This window comes from Lasioglossum baleicum, chromosome 7, assembly GCF_051020765.1.
Source record: "Lasioglossum baleicum chromosome 7, iyLasBale1, whole genome shotgun sequence".
NCBI lineage: Eukaryota > Metazoa > Arthropoda > Insecta > Hymenoptera > Halictidae > Lasioglossum > Lasioglossum baleicum.
Window position 1 is genome coordinate 8,637,092 of NC_134935.1, and position 19,517 is coordinate 8,656,608.

General features: G+C 38.5%; 4 protein-coding genes across 5 annotated transcripts; 3 read left to right on the plus strand and 1 right to left on the minus strand.

Annotated features, from left to right (window-relative positions):
• Positions 1 to 539: 539 nt before the first annotated feature.
• Positions 540 to 5,811, plus strand: Yata (N-terminal kinase-like protein yata). The gene is made up of 13 exons (XM_076427350.1): positions 540 to 814; positions 879 to 1,102; positions 1,690 to 1,836; positions 1,907 to 2,035; positions 2,103 to 2,314; positions 2,555 to 2,645; positions 2,718 to 3,200; positions 3,267 to 3,488; positions 3,544 to 3,796; positions 4,684 to 4,854; positions 4,935 to 5,206; positions 5,275 to 5,383; positions 5,458 to 5,811. The coding sequence occupies exons 2-13, from the start codon at positions 989 to 991 to the stop codon at positions 5,601 to 5,603; spliced, it is 2,349 nt and encodes a 782-aa protein (XP_076283465.1). The 5' UTR covers positions 540 to 814; positions 879 to 988; the 3' UTR covers positions 5,604 to 5,811.
• Gnpnat (glucosamine 6-phosphate N-acetyltransferase) lies at positions 5,726 to 7,748 on the minus strand. 2 transcript variants are annotated; one of them, XM_076427337.1, is made up of 6 exons: positions 7,417 to 7,748; positions 7,119 to 7,320; positions 6,820 to 6,940; positions 6,482 to 6,544; positions 6,290 to 6,417; positions 5,726 to 6,232 (listed from the first exon to the last, which is right to left on the minus strand). In XM_076427337.1, exons 2-6 carry the CDS (start codon positions 7,131 to 7,133, stop codon positions 5,990 to 5,992), a joined length of 570 nt encoding a protein of 189 aa, XP_076283452.1. In that variant the 5' UTR covers positions 7,134 to 7,320; positions 7,417 to 7,748; the 3' UTR covers positions 5,726 to 5,989. The 2 variants fall into 2 exon arrangements, with proteins under 2 accessions (XP_076283452.1, XP_076283451.1); XM_076427336.1 differs by having other exon boundaries at positions 7,119 to 7,325.
• Positions 7,749 to 8,223: 475 nt separating this feature from the next.
• LOC143210402 (uncharacterized) lies at positions 8,224 to 11,625 on the plus strand. Its single transcript, XM_076427242.1, has 2 exons — positions 8,224 to 10,834; positions 10,915 to 11,625. The coding sequence occupies exons 1-2, from the start codon at positions 8,507 to 8,509 to the stop codon at positions 11,128 to 11,130; spliced, it is 2,544 nt and encodes an 847-aa protein (XP_076283357.1). The 5' UTR covers positions 8,224 to 8,506; the 3' UTR covers positions 11,131 to 11,625.
• A 5,542-nt stretch (positions 11,626 to 17,167) lies between these two features.
• Positions 17,168 to 19,103, plus strand: LOC143210425 (uncharacterized). The gene is made up of 2 exons (XM_076427294.1): positions 17,168 to 17,529; positions 17,815 to 19,103. Exons 1-2 carry the CDS (start codon positions 17,293 to 17,295, stop codon positions 18,742 to 18,744), a joined length of 1,167 nt encoding a protein of 388 aa, XP_076283409.1. The 5' UTR covers positions 17,168 to 17,292; the 3' UTR covers positions 18,745 to 19,103.
• The last annotated feature ends 414 nt before the right edge of the window (positions 19,104 to 19,517 follow it).

Consider the following 19,517-nt stretch of genomic DNA (forward strand, 5'->3'; position numbering starts at 1 on the left):
ATGGCCGCTAGAGGCGCTGCGCGGAAAAACAGTAACGTATCTACTATTGGGTAGCAGAGCGGCCAGAGCCCTGAGGCAGTTATATTGGCGGGAATGTATCGAAATAATCTTACCGGACAAAAAGACTCCAGGACGTGTCCTACGAGTTACAAAATATACACAAATACACTTGTTATACATTCATTTTTCAGAATCAAATCATATAAATTTTTTAAAATTCTGCGGGGTGCTCAAGGAACCCCATTTCATCTACCCAATAGTAGATACGTTACTGTTTTTCCGCGCAGCGCCTCTAGCGGCCATCCATAGTATCAAAAAGGTTGGGCTCAATCTTAGACCATATATATTGTATATCCAACGAAAGAACAGTACCGTTGCGCGCAGCTTGGAAGATGGTGGGGCGCAGCGAGCCTATCATCTCTCACTCCCCACTTTCTTGAACCAATTAGGGCGAAGATGCGCAGCGACGAACGAAAACTGGTCTTCACACGGTACTGTTCTCTCCTTGGATAGAGTATATATACCTTGGTATATATGGTCTAAGCTTTCAACCATGTTTCAACATGGTTTCAACTGGTTTCAACCATGGTTTCAACTTAACTTTACCTAACCTTACTCGTTATTGCTCGTTATCAAGTCGCTATCAGTCGCTATTATTTGTTGGTTAGGTCTAACGTAGAGGTTCGATCAGATTCGATACAATGGGAGTTTTTTAATAACAACAACGTGGCAGACAGATAACAAGCAAGGTTCTCGAATGAAATAAAAGAAACGAGTTTACTTTTTGAAATTCACAGTGATTTACATAACATCGGTAAATACACGTACAACAATCGACGCAAGCACGAATCGTTCGCAAAACATCAACTTGGTTATAGTTGCAGTTGCAGATACATAGGTTGATGCGTAGCTGTCAATGACATCACGATGTGCTATTAGTCGAAGGATGATCCTGATTTATACTTCAACAAGTAGTTAAACCGCGAAAATGTGGTCCTTCTTTGCGCGAGACCCTACCAAAGACTTTCCGTATGAAATCGGCGAACAAGTTCCCGGTTTGGATGACAAAAACATTTGGACACTGTACAGAGCGAAAAAAAAGGTATTATAACCTGACGACGCGGTAAAATATTCAATTACTATCACTAGACTCCGGATTTTTATGCAGAATAAAAAAATTTGTGCACCGGTTGCAAGACACAGGAGCTATATATCAATTTATATTTTTAAAATAATATATTAATACTATTAAAGTTTTTTAATCTGTTCACCGTTTTAAATTGCATCTACTCATTTTTGTTATAAATGCATAAAATCCCGAGTCTAACTATTATATTGCGGATCTTGTACCGCCTACAAGCATTTCGACCCAGTGAAACACTGGCTTCATTAAATAAATTTACTTGCTGCATTCAATACAGCAATTGTTTAACCCTTATGTAGCCAACCAAAATGTATAGATTATCTAAAACCTTTTGTATTTAGCACATTTGCACAAATTCTTATATACTGTACATGAATATATTAGCGAGCAAAGAATGGACATTCAGAGAAATTTTGTAATATTTTTAGAGGAACACATTAACAAAACAATTTTTTTCACATTGATCTTAAATAAAAATTTCCTTAACCGCATATTCTGCCAGTTGTGTAAAATGTATTTTCTCTAATTCGAAATGTTTCACACAGGGTTCGACAGGCGGCGAAGATGTTTCCGTGTTCGTCTTCGAGTCTAAGAATGGTAACGAGCATCTCCTAAGCTTGGCACGTGCAGCAGTGAAAAGATTGAAGACTCTTCGACATCCTAGTATACTCGCATATCTAGACAGCCTTGAGGTACAATCATAGAATATAAGAATGCTATTCCACGTTTAATAGATGCGTTAATAGTTTTATTTTATTCCAGACTGATAAAATGGTATATTTAGCAACCGAACGAGTACAGCCTCTGTATAACCGTTTAACTAGAAAACCGGAAAGCGACGAAGAATCGAAAAGGGAGTTGTATTTTTCTTGGGGAATATTTCAAATTACGGTATGTGTTCGGAAGGATAGAGTAGTTATCTGGATGGCACAAAGTACAGAATTAATTTTGTTGACAGAGGGCATTAAACTTCTTAAACAATGACGGTAATTTGAGACATAACAATGTCAATTTATGGACAGTTTTTGTAAACGAGGAGAGTGGAGAATGGAAACTAGGAGGTGTTGAATATATGACAACGATAGACGCTGTTTATAGTACCTTGCCATCAACGTTCCAAGCGTATTACCCTCCCGACGCTATAGAAAACGTTAAGCCAGCCACTAAATGGTAAAGATTATTTATCTCGGGAAATTAATCTAAGTTTCAGTAGAACTAAATTATTTTTGTTTGTAGCTGCAACGTATTTAACGTATAAAAAACATTGACAATGTAAATTCTCTTGTTTGGTAAATAATGAAAAATAGTTGTCTTCCTATCGAAATTTACATTACGATACTAGCCTCTCTATATGTAAACATTTAGGTTTATTCTTAACGCTATGAAACTGATGAATAAATAAAAAAACAGCTCGGTTGACGTGTGGGGACTCGGATGCCTGATCTGGGAGACATATAATGGTTCACTGAATACGAGTACACAACTTAAAAACACGGATAAAGTAAGAAATTAAAAAGGAAACCGTTAATCGAAGCCTGGACCATACAGATATAAACGTAAACTTCGATTTTAGATTCCGAAACAATTGCAAATAGTGTATCGGGAATTGACTAGTAGCAACGGAGAAGGAAGACCGAATCCTGCCGATGTGATAGCACGTTGTCGCAGCAATGGAGGATTTTTTAAGAATAACCTTGTAGATGCGCTTCTATTTCTAGAAGAAATTCAAATGAAAGAGAGCGGAGAGAAGGGTCGTTTCTTTTCTCAGCTTGCTGCTCGGTTAGAATCGTTTCCGGACGGCGTTGGTAGATACAAAATTTTACCGCAGTTGCTGGCTGCCTTTGAGTTTGGCGATGCCGGAAGCGCTGTGTTACCACCTCTCTTACAACTCGGTTGTCAGCTACCTGACGCAGAGTATCAGAAAAGAGTTGTACCATGCGTAGTAAAACTGTTCGCATCGAACGAGAGGGCAACGAGACTGAGATTGTTACAGCAGTTGGAGAGATTCGTTGACCATTTACAACCAGCAACTGTTAACGAAGCCATCTTTCCACAGGCTAGTATCTTTTATTACGAAAAAATACAAGACACTAGAAACTCATTCCGATATTAACAATTACAGGTAGCCAGAGGTTTTTTAGATATGAACCCTGCGATTCGGGAACAAACGATCAAATCCGTTGTACATTTAGCACCGAAACTAGACTATAACAATCTTAACGTGGAAACGTTAAGATATTTTGCTAAACTTCAATCCAAAGATGAACATGGCGGCATACGTACCAATACTACAGTGTGTTTAGGGAAAATTGCTCAACATCTTCATCCTCAAATTAGACAAAAGGTACTAAAGTTTGATCGATGTGTCGCGAACCAATCTGATCGACGTAGGATTACAGGTATTGATCGGCGCATTTATAAGAGGTACAAGAGACTCGTTTCCACCGGCTAGAACCGCGGGCATTCTAGCATTGGCAGCGACTCAACAATACTTTTTGCTACAAGAAGTTGCGAATCGTATTTTACCAGCTTTGTGTCCACTCACCACGGACGTGGACAAGGGGGTGAGAGATAACGCGTTTAGAACCATTCGAGGATTTCTGTCGAAGCTCGAAAGAGTATCGGAGGATCCTGGGCTGCGGGAGTCTATGGGTACTTTATATGATGATCTTGAAATATGATCCCAAACCAAATTGATACTTCCTCGTACAACCGTTCGATACGAAAGATGAGAAAGATCAATTTGGTTTTATTATCCGGCTACGGTATTCCTTCGAATGATGAGGTACTATTTTTTTTTACGTGTGCCGAACATAGAGAAGGACAGCGCGTATACGACAAAGAGGGACTGAGCGTCGAGGCAGCCGGCACAGTTGAAAAGGCTGCGTATCGATTACAATGTCAATGCAAATAGGAAAGTTCTCTATTTTTCATTCTTTTCTTACAGAACATTTACCAACGTATTTGTGAGGTTTTTCTAATTAAAATGAGTCTAAATACGGCATAATTCGGACCATATTTACTGATTTAAAGTGTGATATCGGTAAATATGAATGAAACTCTGTCGAGTTTGGTCTTTTTCAACCAGGGAAATCTCACAAACAACAAAGTAGAACTAAAAATGAAGAAATTATTAGTGAAACTAACAACGGCGTGTTCAGTGATCGGTTCTTCAAACGGCTCACATAATGCGAGGCTTGGAAGCGAATTCGGGTTTTTAAATTTAAACAGCTCACTAGCTGAGTCCCGGAAGCGAATTTTGACCGCTGAACTTCTGATCAATGTCGACTGCTACGACTCTGCGCGTCTCTTTCTTTTCACATGCTGTTCTTCTTTGCGATCGAATAACTAAAATTAAGAAAGTTCCATCATTGCATTAGTATTGCCTCACCGGCATCCGAACTCGGATCGTGTTTCTTTGTAGCGCGATTCATAACATCATCCCCATAGACGAAAGTCACATCACCTGAAGGAATACTGTATACCCTGTACGAATAGAATCATTGATGTCTAATCGATACGAAATAATTGTATTTTAGAGGCGGACGTAAATACGGCAACACCTAGTCTCAGTAATGCGGCAGCCACGTGGGCAGGATGGGCTGTAACAGCAGTCACGGCGAAATTTTATCGCAGTCAATCGGACACGCCAAAATCATCGAATCCTCATAATACATCGAGAATCTTATTAAATAAACCAGCGTCTCTGGGTATTTATTATCATTTAGAATTTCTTTGCGCGGTGTACTCGATTTGTAGACATTATCGTAACGCACGAATGAATTTATAGAGCAAGCCAGCAGTTCCCAGAGCAGTGCTAGCACAACTGCCACAACAAGTAGCGCGACAAGTATAACGTCATTGGACCACGATCACGAGCATGATCTACAAAATGCTGCGAATACTAATTCAGACTGCGACTGGGACTGTTCGGATGCCGACAACTGGGGTGACATGGAGCAACAACCTTCTACAATCTCCACGCTCGGCACACACAATTCTTCACCGTCGTCGCATTCACCTAAAGCGAACGATCAGTGGACGAACCTAGAGGAGGAACCGGTTTGTCCTCTTTAGATATGCATTCTTTCCACTTTCGTAAAGGAATAAAACTCGACTGTTATTTTTAGGAGGAAGAAGCGGCGCAAGCTATAGAAGACAAGAATGAATCTTCCGAGGTAGTTTGGGAAGACTCGGAATTCCAACCATTGGACGATTTTCAACCGCTAGAACAACCAGGTATAACAGTACCGGCAAATTACAATTTGATGTATGCTTGCGATGATTTAATATAATTCTTTTCTCACGACAAGGAAACGCCGAAAACGCGCTTAGCGGAAATAATAAATTAGAAGAAGCTAGAAGGAAACGAGAAGAACGAAAACTAGCCAGACAAAGGCAAATGGAAGCGAAGAGAGCAGTGAAATTAAGAACCAGTCTCACTGCGAAGAGGATCTAATCTAAAAATGCCATAATTCTTGAACCGCAATTCAAGTAACATGGAGCAAGATTTTAATTAGGGACTTAAATACGATGAAAGTGAGATTAGTTTCTTTCTTATTAACAATTAACAATTCTGAATTGTTTTTGCAACATTATTTATTGTAAGTTCTTGAAACATATTATACATCCTTTCAATAAAATATAATCACATATTATTTTTACAACCTGTTTCATTCATCATTCTTATACAAGAGAATATAAATACTCGTTGGAAGCGATCGAAACAAGATTCGAAACTAATTCCAACATTTTATAAAAATAATAGAAGCTTGTTTCTTTCTTTACATTAGTATATGCAAATCTTTTAAGTCGCAATAACATTTTCCAAGATTTCGCTTATCGTCATAAGTGAGATTGTTCTGCAGCTGTTTCATTAGAGAATCTCAAGTTGAGACTGTTGGCATTATTAGGCTCACATTTGAAATCTAGACTCTCGTAAAACGGTATCAGCTGATCTTTACATTCCAACGATATTTTGTAACATCGCAAGTAACGTGCTAAGCGCACTATTATTGTTACTATTAACTTCCCTAGGTGCTTACCTCGATATTTGTTATTCACCACTACATCTTGCAGAGATCCCCTCTGTAACATTTAAATAGTTATACAAAAGAAAATAATAAAAAACCACATTAAACGTACCAAACCACAGTTGTGAATAAACTTTAGTTCCACAACCAATGTCGCGCTAGCTACTACTTTTCCAGTGCTCAAATCTTCTACCACGACTATGTAATAGGTACCGGTACTTTTCATCGTATGAAAACGTTCTGCGCACATAAAAACAACATTACAGTTGACTTAACATTAAGAGTTGAATTCCAAGGTACTTACTTAGAAACTGGTCTTTGCTAATCATTCCAACTTCAGTTAATTGAGATAACAGTAGAAGGAAACCTGTTGATCCAACGAAATAAAATGAACAATTTCAATCGAACATTTTTTATATTGAGATATTAGACGATTGCATATGTTTGTGCCTGATTTTAATAGATGTTGCAAACTGTACTGCACAGTGGAGTGTAAAAAAAAATTTCTACAATTAGAAAAGAATAGTGACTGTATATATAATTCATTAACAAAGCTGTATTTTTTAAAATTTAATCATTGAATTTTATTTTCAAATCGGCCACAAACTTATGCAATCGCCTAATATTTTCAAATTTATTTACCCCTGTCGTAATCACCAGATTTCAAAGGTCTAATTAAGAAACCCTCAATCTGGGAAACTGGCAATCGTTCCAATATACTTGCATTGAATAATTCTGTCTCTGTATCGCCAACATTTGAGCCCTGGAAAAGAACTGGCAATGTATCATTTGTAAAATTGGTGTAACAAGAAAATTGTAAATCCACAAGTGTCACTAATTTGCTAACATATTGTCCTGATACTGTCGAACACCATTCTCTTATTAGAGAAATCGAATTCGATTAACGTTTATTCGAAATAAAAATAAAACATATACACAACCTGTATATTATTCATAGTAATCGTAGACACAATTCCAGATTCGCACTTCAATTCTCGTATTTTCCGCGCTCGTCCAGAATCTCGTTATATAGACAATTCTCTCTCGTATCTTCGAGTAGTATAAAACGGAACTTACACGTTACTGACGTGAGTTATTTGACGTTTTCACGGACAATAGACCAGTATTGTTGACATTGAAATTCTATCCTTTCGTTATCAATGCAAACAAATAACAATACTTATATATACATCGCTAAGTACGAACCAGTACCACCGTCGAGATATAAGGAATACGAACCACGTACGAACAAACGAACTAACAATCTGTAACAATCCACGACTGAATTGAACTTCACCGTTCACCTTGCTTTTGTCATTCATGCTCTTATCTATGAAACAAGGTTTCATGGTGTAAGGTATCCAGATAACACAGTCTGACAGAGCCTACCACCGGACCCAGCCAGCAGAGCCCCTGACCTACAGGTTACGGGCAAACAAAACGCTTGGAGCTGCGTCGAGACCCAGACAGGCCGATTCAGCCAGGCCCCTGTGCGCACAATAGCGCGAATATCACCTGCAGGGGGCTCGAGCCAGCTCGAGCCCAGGGCCTGCCGGCCGGGCTGGAATTCAGCCTGTTTTTGAGAGGGCAGCACGGTCACACTAATGTGGCCAATCAGTGCTTCGATTGAGCCCAACTTTTCTCGCGCATGCACGACACAGGGCGGGTCGCATCAATGTGGCAGTACTGTGCAAATGCGTAGCAGTCTCCCTTTTTACCGACAAAAGTATAATAAGTTAATAGATAAGATCTTTGAGGGCGATTGCTGCCTAGATTGATCTTTTATCTGGCGTTTTTGACTACTGAAAAAACCCGTGTTTGTATTATCACGAAATGAGAACGCGAATCCCGCACCCTTGCAATCTTCCAAATCGGCCGAACACCGGCCCGGCCGGCAGGCCCTGGGCTCGAGCCCCCTGCAGGTGAAATTCGCGCCATCGCGCGCACAGGGGCCCGGCTAATAAAATCGAGCCTGTGTGCTATCTGGGGTATACATGGTCTAAGGCCTAAGGTCCAGCACGAGAAATCTTGCACAATAACTCACCAGGTGCCGGTGCTGGTGTGACCAGGACATAAACGTGACATAAACTTATAGCAGTTATAGCCTGCCATGGCAGCCGGGGTATAAAGAGTGAGAGAGAGAGAGCCTGTTGTGGTCGTAAGGCGCTCTCTTTCTAATTGACGAGTTGGTGGGGAGAGATTCGCCCAATAAAAGTGGAGAGTGCGTAGGAAATAAGAGTTGTGTGTGTGTGTGTGTGTGTTGTATCTGGCTCGCTGCGCCCCCACCAACTATCGGTGTGCGAGTGAGATAGATATACGACCAGCCGCCATGGCAGGCTTCAACTCGCTTCAACGCTTCGTACAGGCCGCGCAGCACCGCGAAGTCGCAGTCGCAGTCACGGAGTTACGCAGTCTATCCAAGTCTATCTCTATAAGTCTATGGGCCAGGAGTGCCAGGCGCCAGGAGCCAGAAGAGCCAGGCCAGGACCAGCCAGGACGGCAGGAAAGAGTGGGAAAGAGAGCATTATATTATCAATCATTATCAACAGGGCAAACAAAACTATATCTATTCAGTTTGAGACCATTTGAGACAGACCAAAACCAAGACAGACATCGATGGGAGATGGATCAACCGAAGAGATTGTTACGTCCGCGTCGAAAGATGAAGTCACCTGAGAAGGATCGCATGTTATTAACAAACCATCTATCGCCTAGAAGTCGGAAAAGCATTGTATTGGTAAAAAGACTGAGTACTAAGAAAGAAAAAGTACCAATCTACAAACGCTCTTTACCTGAACATTCTGCGCATAACGGAAGCGAAGTTTACGACTTCAATTTTGACATTAATGACTCGAAGGAACGGTTGACGAAAAAGAGAAGACGAAAAATTGCTGCTAAAAAGACTCTGGTAAACAAGAAGCAGAAAAAGATTACGTCCAGGAAACAAGCTGTTAAGAAAGTTGTAAACAAGGAAGCAGAAGCAAATAATGTTCCACTTGTAGCACCTAAAGAAAATAATGTCAAGTCTACCAGAGTTATAATGCAGGAAGACAATGTTGAGTTTAAAAATACTATTGTTAAATCTCCCGCAGTTACATTCGAAAACAATGTTAACTGTACTGATGTTGCATCAAAGGAAACCGAGAAGAAGAGTACCGATGAAGAGCTTCTGCAAACTGGTAACTGTATGAAACCTATAAATGAAAATCAATTGCCAGCAAATGCAGAGAAGAATGAGCCGAATAATGTAGAACTAAGTAAAGAACCATTAGTGCAATCATCTTTAGCAGAAACTGCAAGCACAAAATTGCTTGCTGAAAATATAACTGAAAAGCCCAAAGTTTCGATACGATCAGTGCAAGTTTTTAACAATAAAGTGGTCACTACAAACAATTCACAAATATCTAAATCGGATGATTTTAGGCCGTTCAGACCTACAAACATTTTCAACAATAAGTTTCTGATTCAGCAAAGAAATGCGTTGAATAGTTCATTATTTGAAAAATCGTTATCACCGATAACTAAACTATATGAAAATACTGAACTAAGCAGCCCCTGGAGAAGCCCGCCAATACGTACATTCTCTCAAGTGAGAAACTTATTTCAAAGTACACCACAAAATATGAAGCAGGAAATTTCTAGCAAACGGTCTTTGAAAACGATAACAAACGAATCTAAGAATTACGAGAATGCTGTGAAAAGAAAGAGTAGTTTTTTGGAAAACAACGAGAACGTGAGTCCAGGATATATAAGCACAAATCATTCGAGGAAGAAAAATTCTACGATATCAAGAAAGTTCGGCACAGAAATTACAAATATAGATCATTCTGTACAGTCTAATATGGGGGAAGAAATAAGCGGGAGGCTATCGATGGAGGTCGAGAATATGCAATCCAGCATTCAATTAAGCAATAGGATTAATTCTAGTGTTAATAACTATTCTGTACTTCATAGCACAGAAAATAGTGTACATAACGCCAGCAATGCCCATACGCCTAAAAAGAACTTTAAGATAGAAGCAAGCCACATTCAAAGCCCGCAGAAGATCATTGAAAGCATGCAGGCGCACGCGTGTGTCCAAAAGGAAAATTTAGATCCTCAACCTGGCCCATCTGGCATGCAAAAAGGCAGAGTTCTTGGCAAGCGGAGAGGTGTACTGCTGCAGACAAGCTTGAACAATTTTTTAAATATTCCGGATATGCCAGAAAGTACAATGGTCCAAACTCCTCATGGAATTTTTGACGATATATCGTCGACGCCGATTAGTAAATCGGCGAAGAAGCCCAAAATATCTAATTCAGAGTTGAAAAATGCATTTGGCTTTTGTGACGATGATTCCAGGCAGGATATATCGCCTGTTAAACAAAAAGTTACAAACTATGAAAATAAGAAACCATTTGCAAGGATATCGATCGGTCAAATAAAAAATCAATTTTTAAGTAAGAAACCAAAAATGAGTATTCAACCTTTAATGAATACGACAAACGAGGTTGCAAAAATAGAGGAAGTACCTGCCAAACCAAAGCAGGATGTTCTCGTCGATATCGCAAACTTTTCTGACACGTTCGATGTGCAACCTGAAAATGACGAAACTCCAGGAACGAATACATCTGAAATTCCATTGTTCTATGATCTGGAGCCATCTCATTTTAAAGAGGTATACGATTCGATAATTCGTGTTAAATTTAAGTGATTGATAACATTGATCTTACATAAATATTTATATGTTTTTTGCAGCCTCCAAGGTATTCCTACAAGCGGAAACGAAATGTAAAATTCAGCTTTTCCGACGAAGAGGTCGAAGAAGTGGAAAAGGAGCAAGTAGAAGTTAAAACGAAACGCAAGAAGGTAGACAGAGCGAAGAATGGACAAGATCATAAAATAAGTAAATGGGCCGAGGATATTAATAAAGCTTTTAGCGAAATAGACCAGTTCGAGCTGGTAGTGGAGTAACAAAAGTCTCAGAAGAAAGTAAGTTTATATCTTAGTTATATTTTATATTGATAGCCTTTAATATTTTTAGACGTACATAACTACATATTTTCGAGTAGTTATATATATATATATATTATATGCATATAGTTTTTATATTAGTGTATAAATTTCTAAAGAACGTATGAATGGATATTTATTTTTATGTGGAAACGCGCAACGCCGTGTTACGCCCGTTTCGTTTCCTACATATTATGTATGTGTACTAAAGCTGTTTGTTACATTTTACTTTAAATTTTACAATAGACAATATTAGTATATACTTTAGACTCTCTATATTTTTGCTAAGTACAAAACTACAATAAGATTAACTCGCATAACATATATATTATATATGCATTCAGAATTTGAAGTACTAATATAGTAATATTAAAATGATAGGTCATTTTTAACGTTTTGGTAGCTTTGTACTTGTAATATTATAATTTAATATAAAACAATTGTCGCAATACAAAATGATGCCTTTACTTTCCACATTGTAAATACCTGGTCAGTTACCTGACGACAAAGTTCCATTTTTCCCCTATAGGTAGCGATACCATCTGCATTTTCACTTTTTATTTAAAAAAGAATTCCATTTCACTTCTAACATATTGCTGTCCAATACGTACCGTCACGTGTTTCCTATTGATATTCGAAAATTACCGAATATTCATATCCAAAGTACATATATATATTTGTCTCTGATTGGTATGTGTATGTACATATGATAATGCTACATATATGTTTCGTATATGTGCATGCGTATGCCTTCGACTGTGTAATCATATCGATTTCATCTACACAAGCTGTACGTTTATAGGTTTTACACAGACCTCCGTGTCCTATACATATTTTCTCATAAATCCCAATTATTGGGTCTAAGTTCCACCATTTGTCCCTGCCCCGATGCAATATCTAAACCGAATCTGTCTATAGGTGGACGTTGCAGCAACGAATGTTGCGGACAAGGTATACAACATTTCTACGACGGGTGTTAGTCAAATCGAAATACTTGTTTAGGTTACGGCACATGTTACGTATATATGTTACCAGCGATTAAGCAAACCTTGTCATAGGATATCACATATCGCTCGTTAACTAAAGTCATATTATGAAGCCATCGGCCGTAATCTAAAAAACATTATTTCACGTCATTACCTCGATATTGTTTCAACTTCCTGAACCGACTTGCACGATTATGCAGGCGAATTCAATCAAAACCTGTAATTGCAAAAAATACGGAAACGTGTGTTCGTGCCGTAGGTATGTAATGTGTCACGCAAGAAACCGCGGCGTCGTAACGCTTACATTAACGTGCTTAGCTATAATTCATTATCGTTCTTCAACTAACTGGTTGTTGACCTATTACAAGTTAGACTACCGTGCGCGCGTACATTATATAAGAAACAAAATATATAGCCAGGTTTATAAATCCCCATATTTTGAAAAGACTCAAAGTACATACTTTTAGAATAAACTCTGCATTGATATTGCGATTTTCTGCTACCCCCGACAGAAAAATACTTCGTATAATTGCGCGCTTGTACGTTTATGAGAAAACAGATAATCGTGATAATCGGAGAAATAAGAGTTTTTAACATTTCTGATTGTACAGTATGCATTCGACCGAATCGCAGATAAAAATTCGTGTCGTGCACGGGTCTTCTTGCAATTACGATTTACGTAATCCGGAATTACGTTACGAAGCGTAGGACCATAGAGGGGATGGTTTTCTGTGTACAATGGAAAAGCAAGAACGGTATGCATTTCGTTTAGGTTTCGGATCTGTGACACGCGACTTTTGATGATTAGCTATGAAACGGCTGCCTCCGCGCTCCCACTAGAATGTATTTACATCGAGAGAGCTCTACGGAAAGTAGGTTCGAAACGAAGATAGCGCTTGGAAGAGGAGGCGCATTTATGTATATGTATAACCAATCCACTCTGGAGAAGTAGCTACCACGTAAATTGCACCATGCAACATAATATCTCACGCATTTTCTTATCTGTTTCATTCATTATCGTCTTCCACGATTTTTTCAAGGTCTCGTTCTTAATGTAAAGAAAACATTCGAGCTTATACAAACACCACTCGTAAACAGGATTGACGAAAGTGAAAATTCCACTTTTTATATATTCAACATTTGTGGTATTGTTTTTACGTTAATTCTTCGATGTTATTGTCAACATTACAACTTTGACCTTAATGCATAAAAACTCTTCTTGTGTGTTACATTGAAATCTTCGGTTTACCAACATATCCGGACTCGCGCATGCTACAGATCCATATACGCCCGAGGTCTAATCATTAATTCTGATAGCAGCAATAAATTATAGATATTATGCGATAGACCGTTTGTAACACAATGGTGTGTTACACCTATTCAAAGATGGAACAAGACTCGTACGTGACTAGCGCAACTATAAATACGTTCTCTATGTAGGAGACTCCTGTGCCACCTTCCTAGGACATTTTTCTTAGAATGTAACTTCTTCGTGTTTGAACTGGTCCCGTACGTGTGCGAAACATATACAGTCAGTGTAAAAAGTGTTTCGACAGTCTTAAAAAGACGATAACCTTTTTACAATTGTACCAAACGATTTGATCTTTTGCGAGGAATTAGGAACATTGGTTTACTAAGTGACGTAGAAGAAATTTTTGAAAAAATTGCAATCCGTAGGAATTACACGAAGAAATAAAAAAATTTTAAATATGAGTTTTGTAGATCTGTGCTAGTTATACGCATGCTAAAAATTTCATCGAAATCGGTTGACACAGAAAAGAACAACACACATCGCGAGATGTATGAATTTGTGGATTTTGAGCAGAAACTACACGATTTTCACCACTTTTAACCACTTGTAGCTCACGATTTCGATGAAATTTTCAGTATGTGTTTCAATATGTATTACAGGCCCAAATAAGAAAAAAGTTTAAAAATTCTTTGGCACGTTATTTAGTAAACAAATGCTTCTAATTTCTCACAAAAAGTCAGGTCGTTTGGTACACTTGTAAAAGAGTTAGCGTCTTTTTAAAAGTGTCCACACAAACACTTTTCACACTGACTGTAGGTGTCGTGTATGACTTGTTTGTACGCACAAATATAGGACACGACACACGTATAAATGCATACTGAATTTTGAAGTGATAATTCGTAATAAATATTTATTAAAAAAAAAGATTATTCTTACTAAAAAATTCTTACTAAATAACTATTAAAAGATAATAAGAAATAAAAATTCCACGTTCTTGCGGTACGAATATTTTCACCTGTTATCAAGTGAATTGATCAGAAAAATGAATAATGTTTTGCCAGAACGTGAACTGTGGTATTCTATTTATTTCGAAGCATACACAGAATCGGATCGTATTCACGGTTGATTGATATTCAACTAGAATCAATATTTGCATAAAAGGGAAAATACAAAAAAAAAAAGAAATGGAGGATACCGTTCATCGGCCTGTGTACGCAAGCTCGGTGTTTTCAATTACGTAATAGAAACGTATCAGTTATAATCGATATTTCTATTAAACAGCGGCATCGGCAAATCGTTCGTAATCATTCCCCGTCGTTTCAACTTTTAAAGCATAAAAGCTCATTATTCCGAATTGCACGGCGGCAAGTGTGCACGCGGGCATATATGTGTGTGCCCGTGCACGTACACGATCGATAATACGTGCATCGAGCGAGCCAAGGAAATCCTTCGTAAGCATTCGGTTATTTTCCTCCCGAAATACATGAGAAATCCTGTTTGTTGTTTCACGTCGAGCGGAGACTGAAGTGTAATTACATGGACTGCAGATCTTTATGCGTTTATAGAAAAATTTTGAGTACATGAAATTCAAAATTGTAGATGTCAACATGTGATTTCTCCTCTATTAAAGTCATTAAGGGAAGAAATAATATTCAATTAAGTTTCTGTTTATTGCAATCGATGCAGACAATTTTTATTTTGCATAAAAATCCGCAGTGTGGTAATAACTATAACCTGCTCGACTTGAGCGAATGTCTCGTCGAATTTTTACGTTGCCTATCTGTGGCCTTTTATTGCAAAATTTTTGTCGTAGGATTTTCCTATGTATAGTTATTATTTTATTAGTATTAAAGTAACTGTGATCGAGCGGTGTACGTACAGTTTTTTTCTTTCTATCACTGTGCATTTTCACGCTTGATACTTTGCTATCCATTGCTCCACCGTTCCTAATATCAGCGTGTAACCTGCAGCAATGTTGTGTCGAGCACTCTCACAGATACTCGGAGTCCACTAGAACGGTGTAGAAACCTGTACATGACCGTAGAACGCTGTTTCCGACAGAGAACTTTTATGTGAGGAATATACAACGACTACCGAGCTACCTGCTGGGATTTCTTCGTAATCAATACACCAAAATTTCATTAAACTTCCCCTGACGACAAAGTGTATATCCTCGAACGCGATACTCTTATTCTATTTACATTATGCTAATGTAAACAAGCTGGCAAGCAAGCAAGAAAGATATATGTATATTGTTCCCTCGGTAAACGTGAAAGGAAATCTCGCCTGGTACCTATCCTATTGCAAATGCGAAATTGAATGCATGTAATAAGCCATAATATAATTATATGTGTAACTGCGTTGCAAAGTAGGTCGACGCGTATGGTCATGTATGTGTCGCACCAAACACAGCGTTTCGGATTAGCAAACAATTTAGCTGCATCACTTTGACTTCGCGGTACGTTATATACTTTTACCTAAACCCCGTTTCCGTAGTTCGTGAACTTTCACGTTCATCTGTTTCCTTTAATAAATTCTCAGCTTTTACCTCGACGAAGATAAACAACGCTCGCCGTGGTTTGTCGACGTTCAACGTTAATACAAAATGACAACTTATAAATCTTGTACGCGGTTGTTTGCAATAAATATCAGATTATCGTCGACAGTCCTTAATTAGAAAGTTCTAAACAACGTTGAACGTATACAGCGTCGGAAAAAAAGAGTACATGTATACTTATATTTTTCTCGAATGTGCTATATACGAAAGTATCAACGGTGGAATACAATCTGCAATGACGCTGGTCTCTGTTGTATGTGTGTTCACACGAAACCAGCAGAAACGTTACTTCTAATTAAATACCAGTAGCTCCGTGGAAAGACAACCACTTTCTATTTACGATTTACAGGTCAGGTTTACCGGATTCGATCGAACATAAATTGTCTGAACGAAAATAAATTGAAAAACGAACAAGACAGAGTAAACGTAATAGACTCGTGGATCGAGAACACGAGTATGTAATAAAGTCGAACAAGTATTGTCTCGAGAACGGCGTATGTATAATGTATTTACATCATCTCGACACTTAAAATCTATATGTCACGTTTATGACTTGTCACGTTTACATATACATATATATGTACTGCAATCGTTAATACGACAAATCTGATTATTAGACAGCGGATTTGATGCATTTATGACAAAAATCGGCACGTACAATATAAAGCAGTCGACGAATTAAAAAGATTTCAAGACATCGGTGCATCGATTTCAGCTTAACAAGACAATTAAAAAAAGAAGAAAGTTTCTATTTGGCTCCTGTGTCTTGCGATCAATGCAAACATTTTTAATTTTGCATAAAGATCCGCAGAGAGAGTCTACTGATTATCGATCACCGTCCGTCAACTATTTTACAGTTGAATCGTATCGATTAAGACGAGACGTTGCGTATCAAACCGAACGAAAATCCCGAGATTCCCGAGTGGTTCTCGGTGTATGGTTACATTGGTTATCGTTCCCTTCGTTCTCTCTCTCTCTCTTTTTACGCAATAAACGTTAAATTAACGGTGTAAGGGTGCAGCGTGCAGAGAGACGAGTCGCCATGGTCTCTGAGGGAGTCGAAGGATGAGTGAGGAACAGTGAGGAACGATGGTAGGGGTAGGGGAAGGAGCACGTCGCGTCGGGCGACATGTTGTACGTTTTCCCCCACCACTTCCAACGAATCTTCCCCCACTTCTCTGAAACTTTAGCACGTCGCGCTTCGCTATCGCACAGAATCACGGACAAATCAAACATGGCGATTCAGTCGCTGTTTGCGGTAGAGGCGTACGGTTCGTGGAACGGGAGTGGATGAATAACGGTGGCTCAGACAGTGTTTTTTAACGGTAATGTGCACTTGTACCACTGTAAACCGACGGATTTTAGTCAACATCACGAACATGGATGATCAAAATGACACGACGCTCGTGGAGAAAGTGTCGATCGGCGGTGTCGATGGGGTACATGACGTGAAGGGCGTAAAAGCGGAGCCGACGCCTGCGGCGTCATCGTTGCCAGCCTCGAAACAAGGCTCGCACTCTACTGGTGAAAACATCAACGAGACCGCGTACTTCAACGGGCGAACTGTAAGATATATATGCTACTCCATTTGAAAAATATTTTCACGAGAACGACGCGAATTCTTTAAATATTAAATCGTCCCGTGATTTTACGAATTTATCTTCGGCAATTATTTATTAGCCTACTTCGAAGTCGATTACACAGGAAATAAATAATCTCGAATCGGGGCAATGAAGGGTACTTTTTCGAACCGATAATTCGCGCGCACGATTCAACGGACTTTTTCGGAAACTATTTGTAAAATGACATATCTATGTGATAATGTTTGTTTTTTTAAAAATGTGTTTCAGTGCCCCAAAACGATAATAAACAATACGGGAAAATTTGAGAGCGGGAGTGGTAGTGGAGATCAAGAAGGATGTCAGCATGAGGATGGAAAAGATATTGCAGCTAAAAAGAGAAAGACTCGTAGAGGTAAACCTAAGTATAGAAAATTAAAGCCATATTCAAAACAGCAATTGTACTATCAGCAACAAAGACGATATAGAACCAGAGGTCGATTAGAAAAAACGGGTAGACAACCAACAGCGCCGTATAATACCACTCAATTTCTTATGGATGATCATAGTGATCTTCCAGACCTCGATCAAAAGCTTTCGGAAGCTGCTTCGACAGACACTTCTGCTACCTTTCAGAAGCCGTCAGCTCCACCTCGTACTAGAGACTCTAGTTTTAGCATAGACTCCGACGAGGATTATTTCTACTCGTCTCCCGAAGACGAGGAAGAATTTTTAACAAAGGAGTTCTCGACAGCATACGAAGATCTTCACGCTGAAAGGTTGAATACGTTAAGTAAAACAGAATTGATACAGGAATACCTGCAATTAGAGGCCAAAGTAGACTTACTGACAAAACGATTACGTGGCAAAAATTTCCATCAACCCGAAGAGAAAGACTTAGAGACACAGAGTAGTAGTACAGACTCGGAATCCACAAAGAAATTGAAGCTCTGTCAGCAACGAATCGACGATTTGACACAGCAAAACGAACAGCTAAAACGAGAAAACGAATCGTTGAGAGCTCAAAGACACGGTAGTCCGGTTTCGAGTGTCGATAGCGAAAGCGACAGTGACAGTACAAGTAACGGAAATAAAAGCAGATGTGATTGCACTGTTTCCAGTTCGAGTTCTAGTTGTTCCTCGGAACACGCGGAACCGGGATTTAGATTAGAGAAAAACAATTCGGCAGGTACCTTGTACGAGAGGTACATAATTAAATGATCATATTTATGATATAGTTACGATTCCTCCCTGTAAATTATAAAGAGCTGTTTTTATATTAAAAGTCTATTCAATGTTTCAAAAAATTAATGTACAAGTCATGTTAAATATGTCATTCTTGTCCTGAATATTTCTTTTTTAATCCTACCAATCTAACAAGACTGGTTCGAATCGATTCAGTTGCATTTCAGCAACAAGCTGTCCCTCTTCCTGATATCGATTACACAATCTTAGGCTAACATCGATTGTGCTCTTTACTTCCCATACATACATATATGTATATACACATACAATATATATCTTTTAAGACTGTTTTGTGTAAAAAGAAGATGCAAGAATACATAGAAGGATAAAATTTCTGTCTGTGCAGGCTCTATTACTTGCTTAATGAAATTTGCAATGGTTGCACATTTGTAGTATAATATTGTATAACGTTGCTTAATATTACTTCGTTTTGTACTAATTACAAAGCGGTGGGATTACACTTTCTCTTAGATATATTCCCATTCTTTTAAAACTGCCATTTAAGAGTATAGAGAAATGTATAAATTTTTGTGTTTTGCAGACCATCAGCTAACGAATCGTAAAATATTGATTACAATCGTACATGTGTATAGATTAATACTTAATACCATTCTAAATTGAAACTTTCTTACACTATTTTCTACAGTTGAATGATTCGAATGAAAATATTTGAATGTAATTTCAAAGAAGTATTCTTAGGTTGTAAGTGCATATCAGTCTATAGTTCAAGGCACAGAGATCTAAAGTAC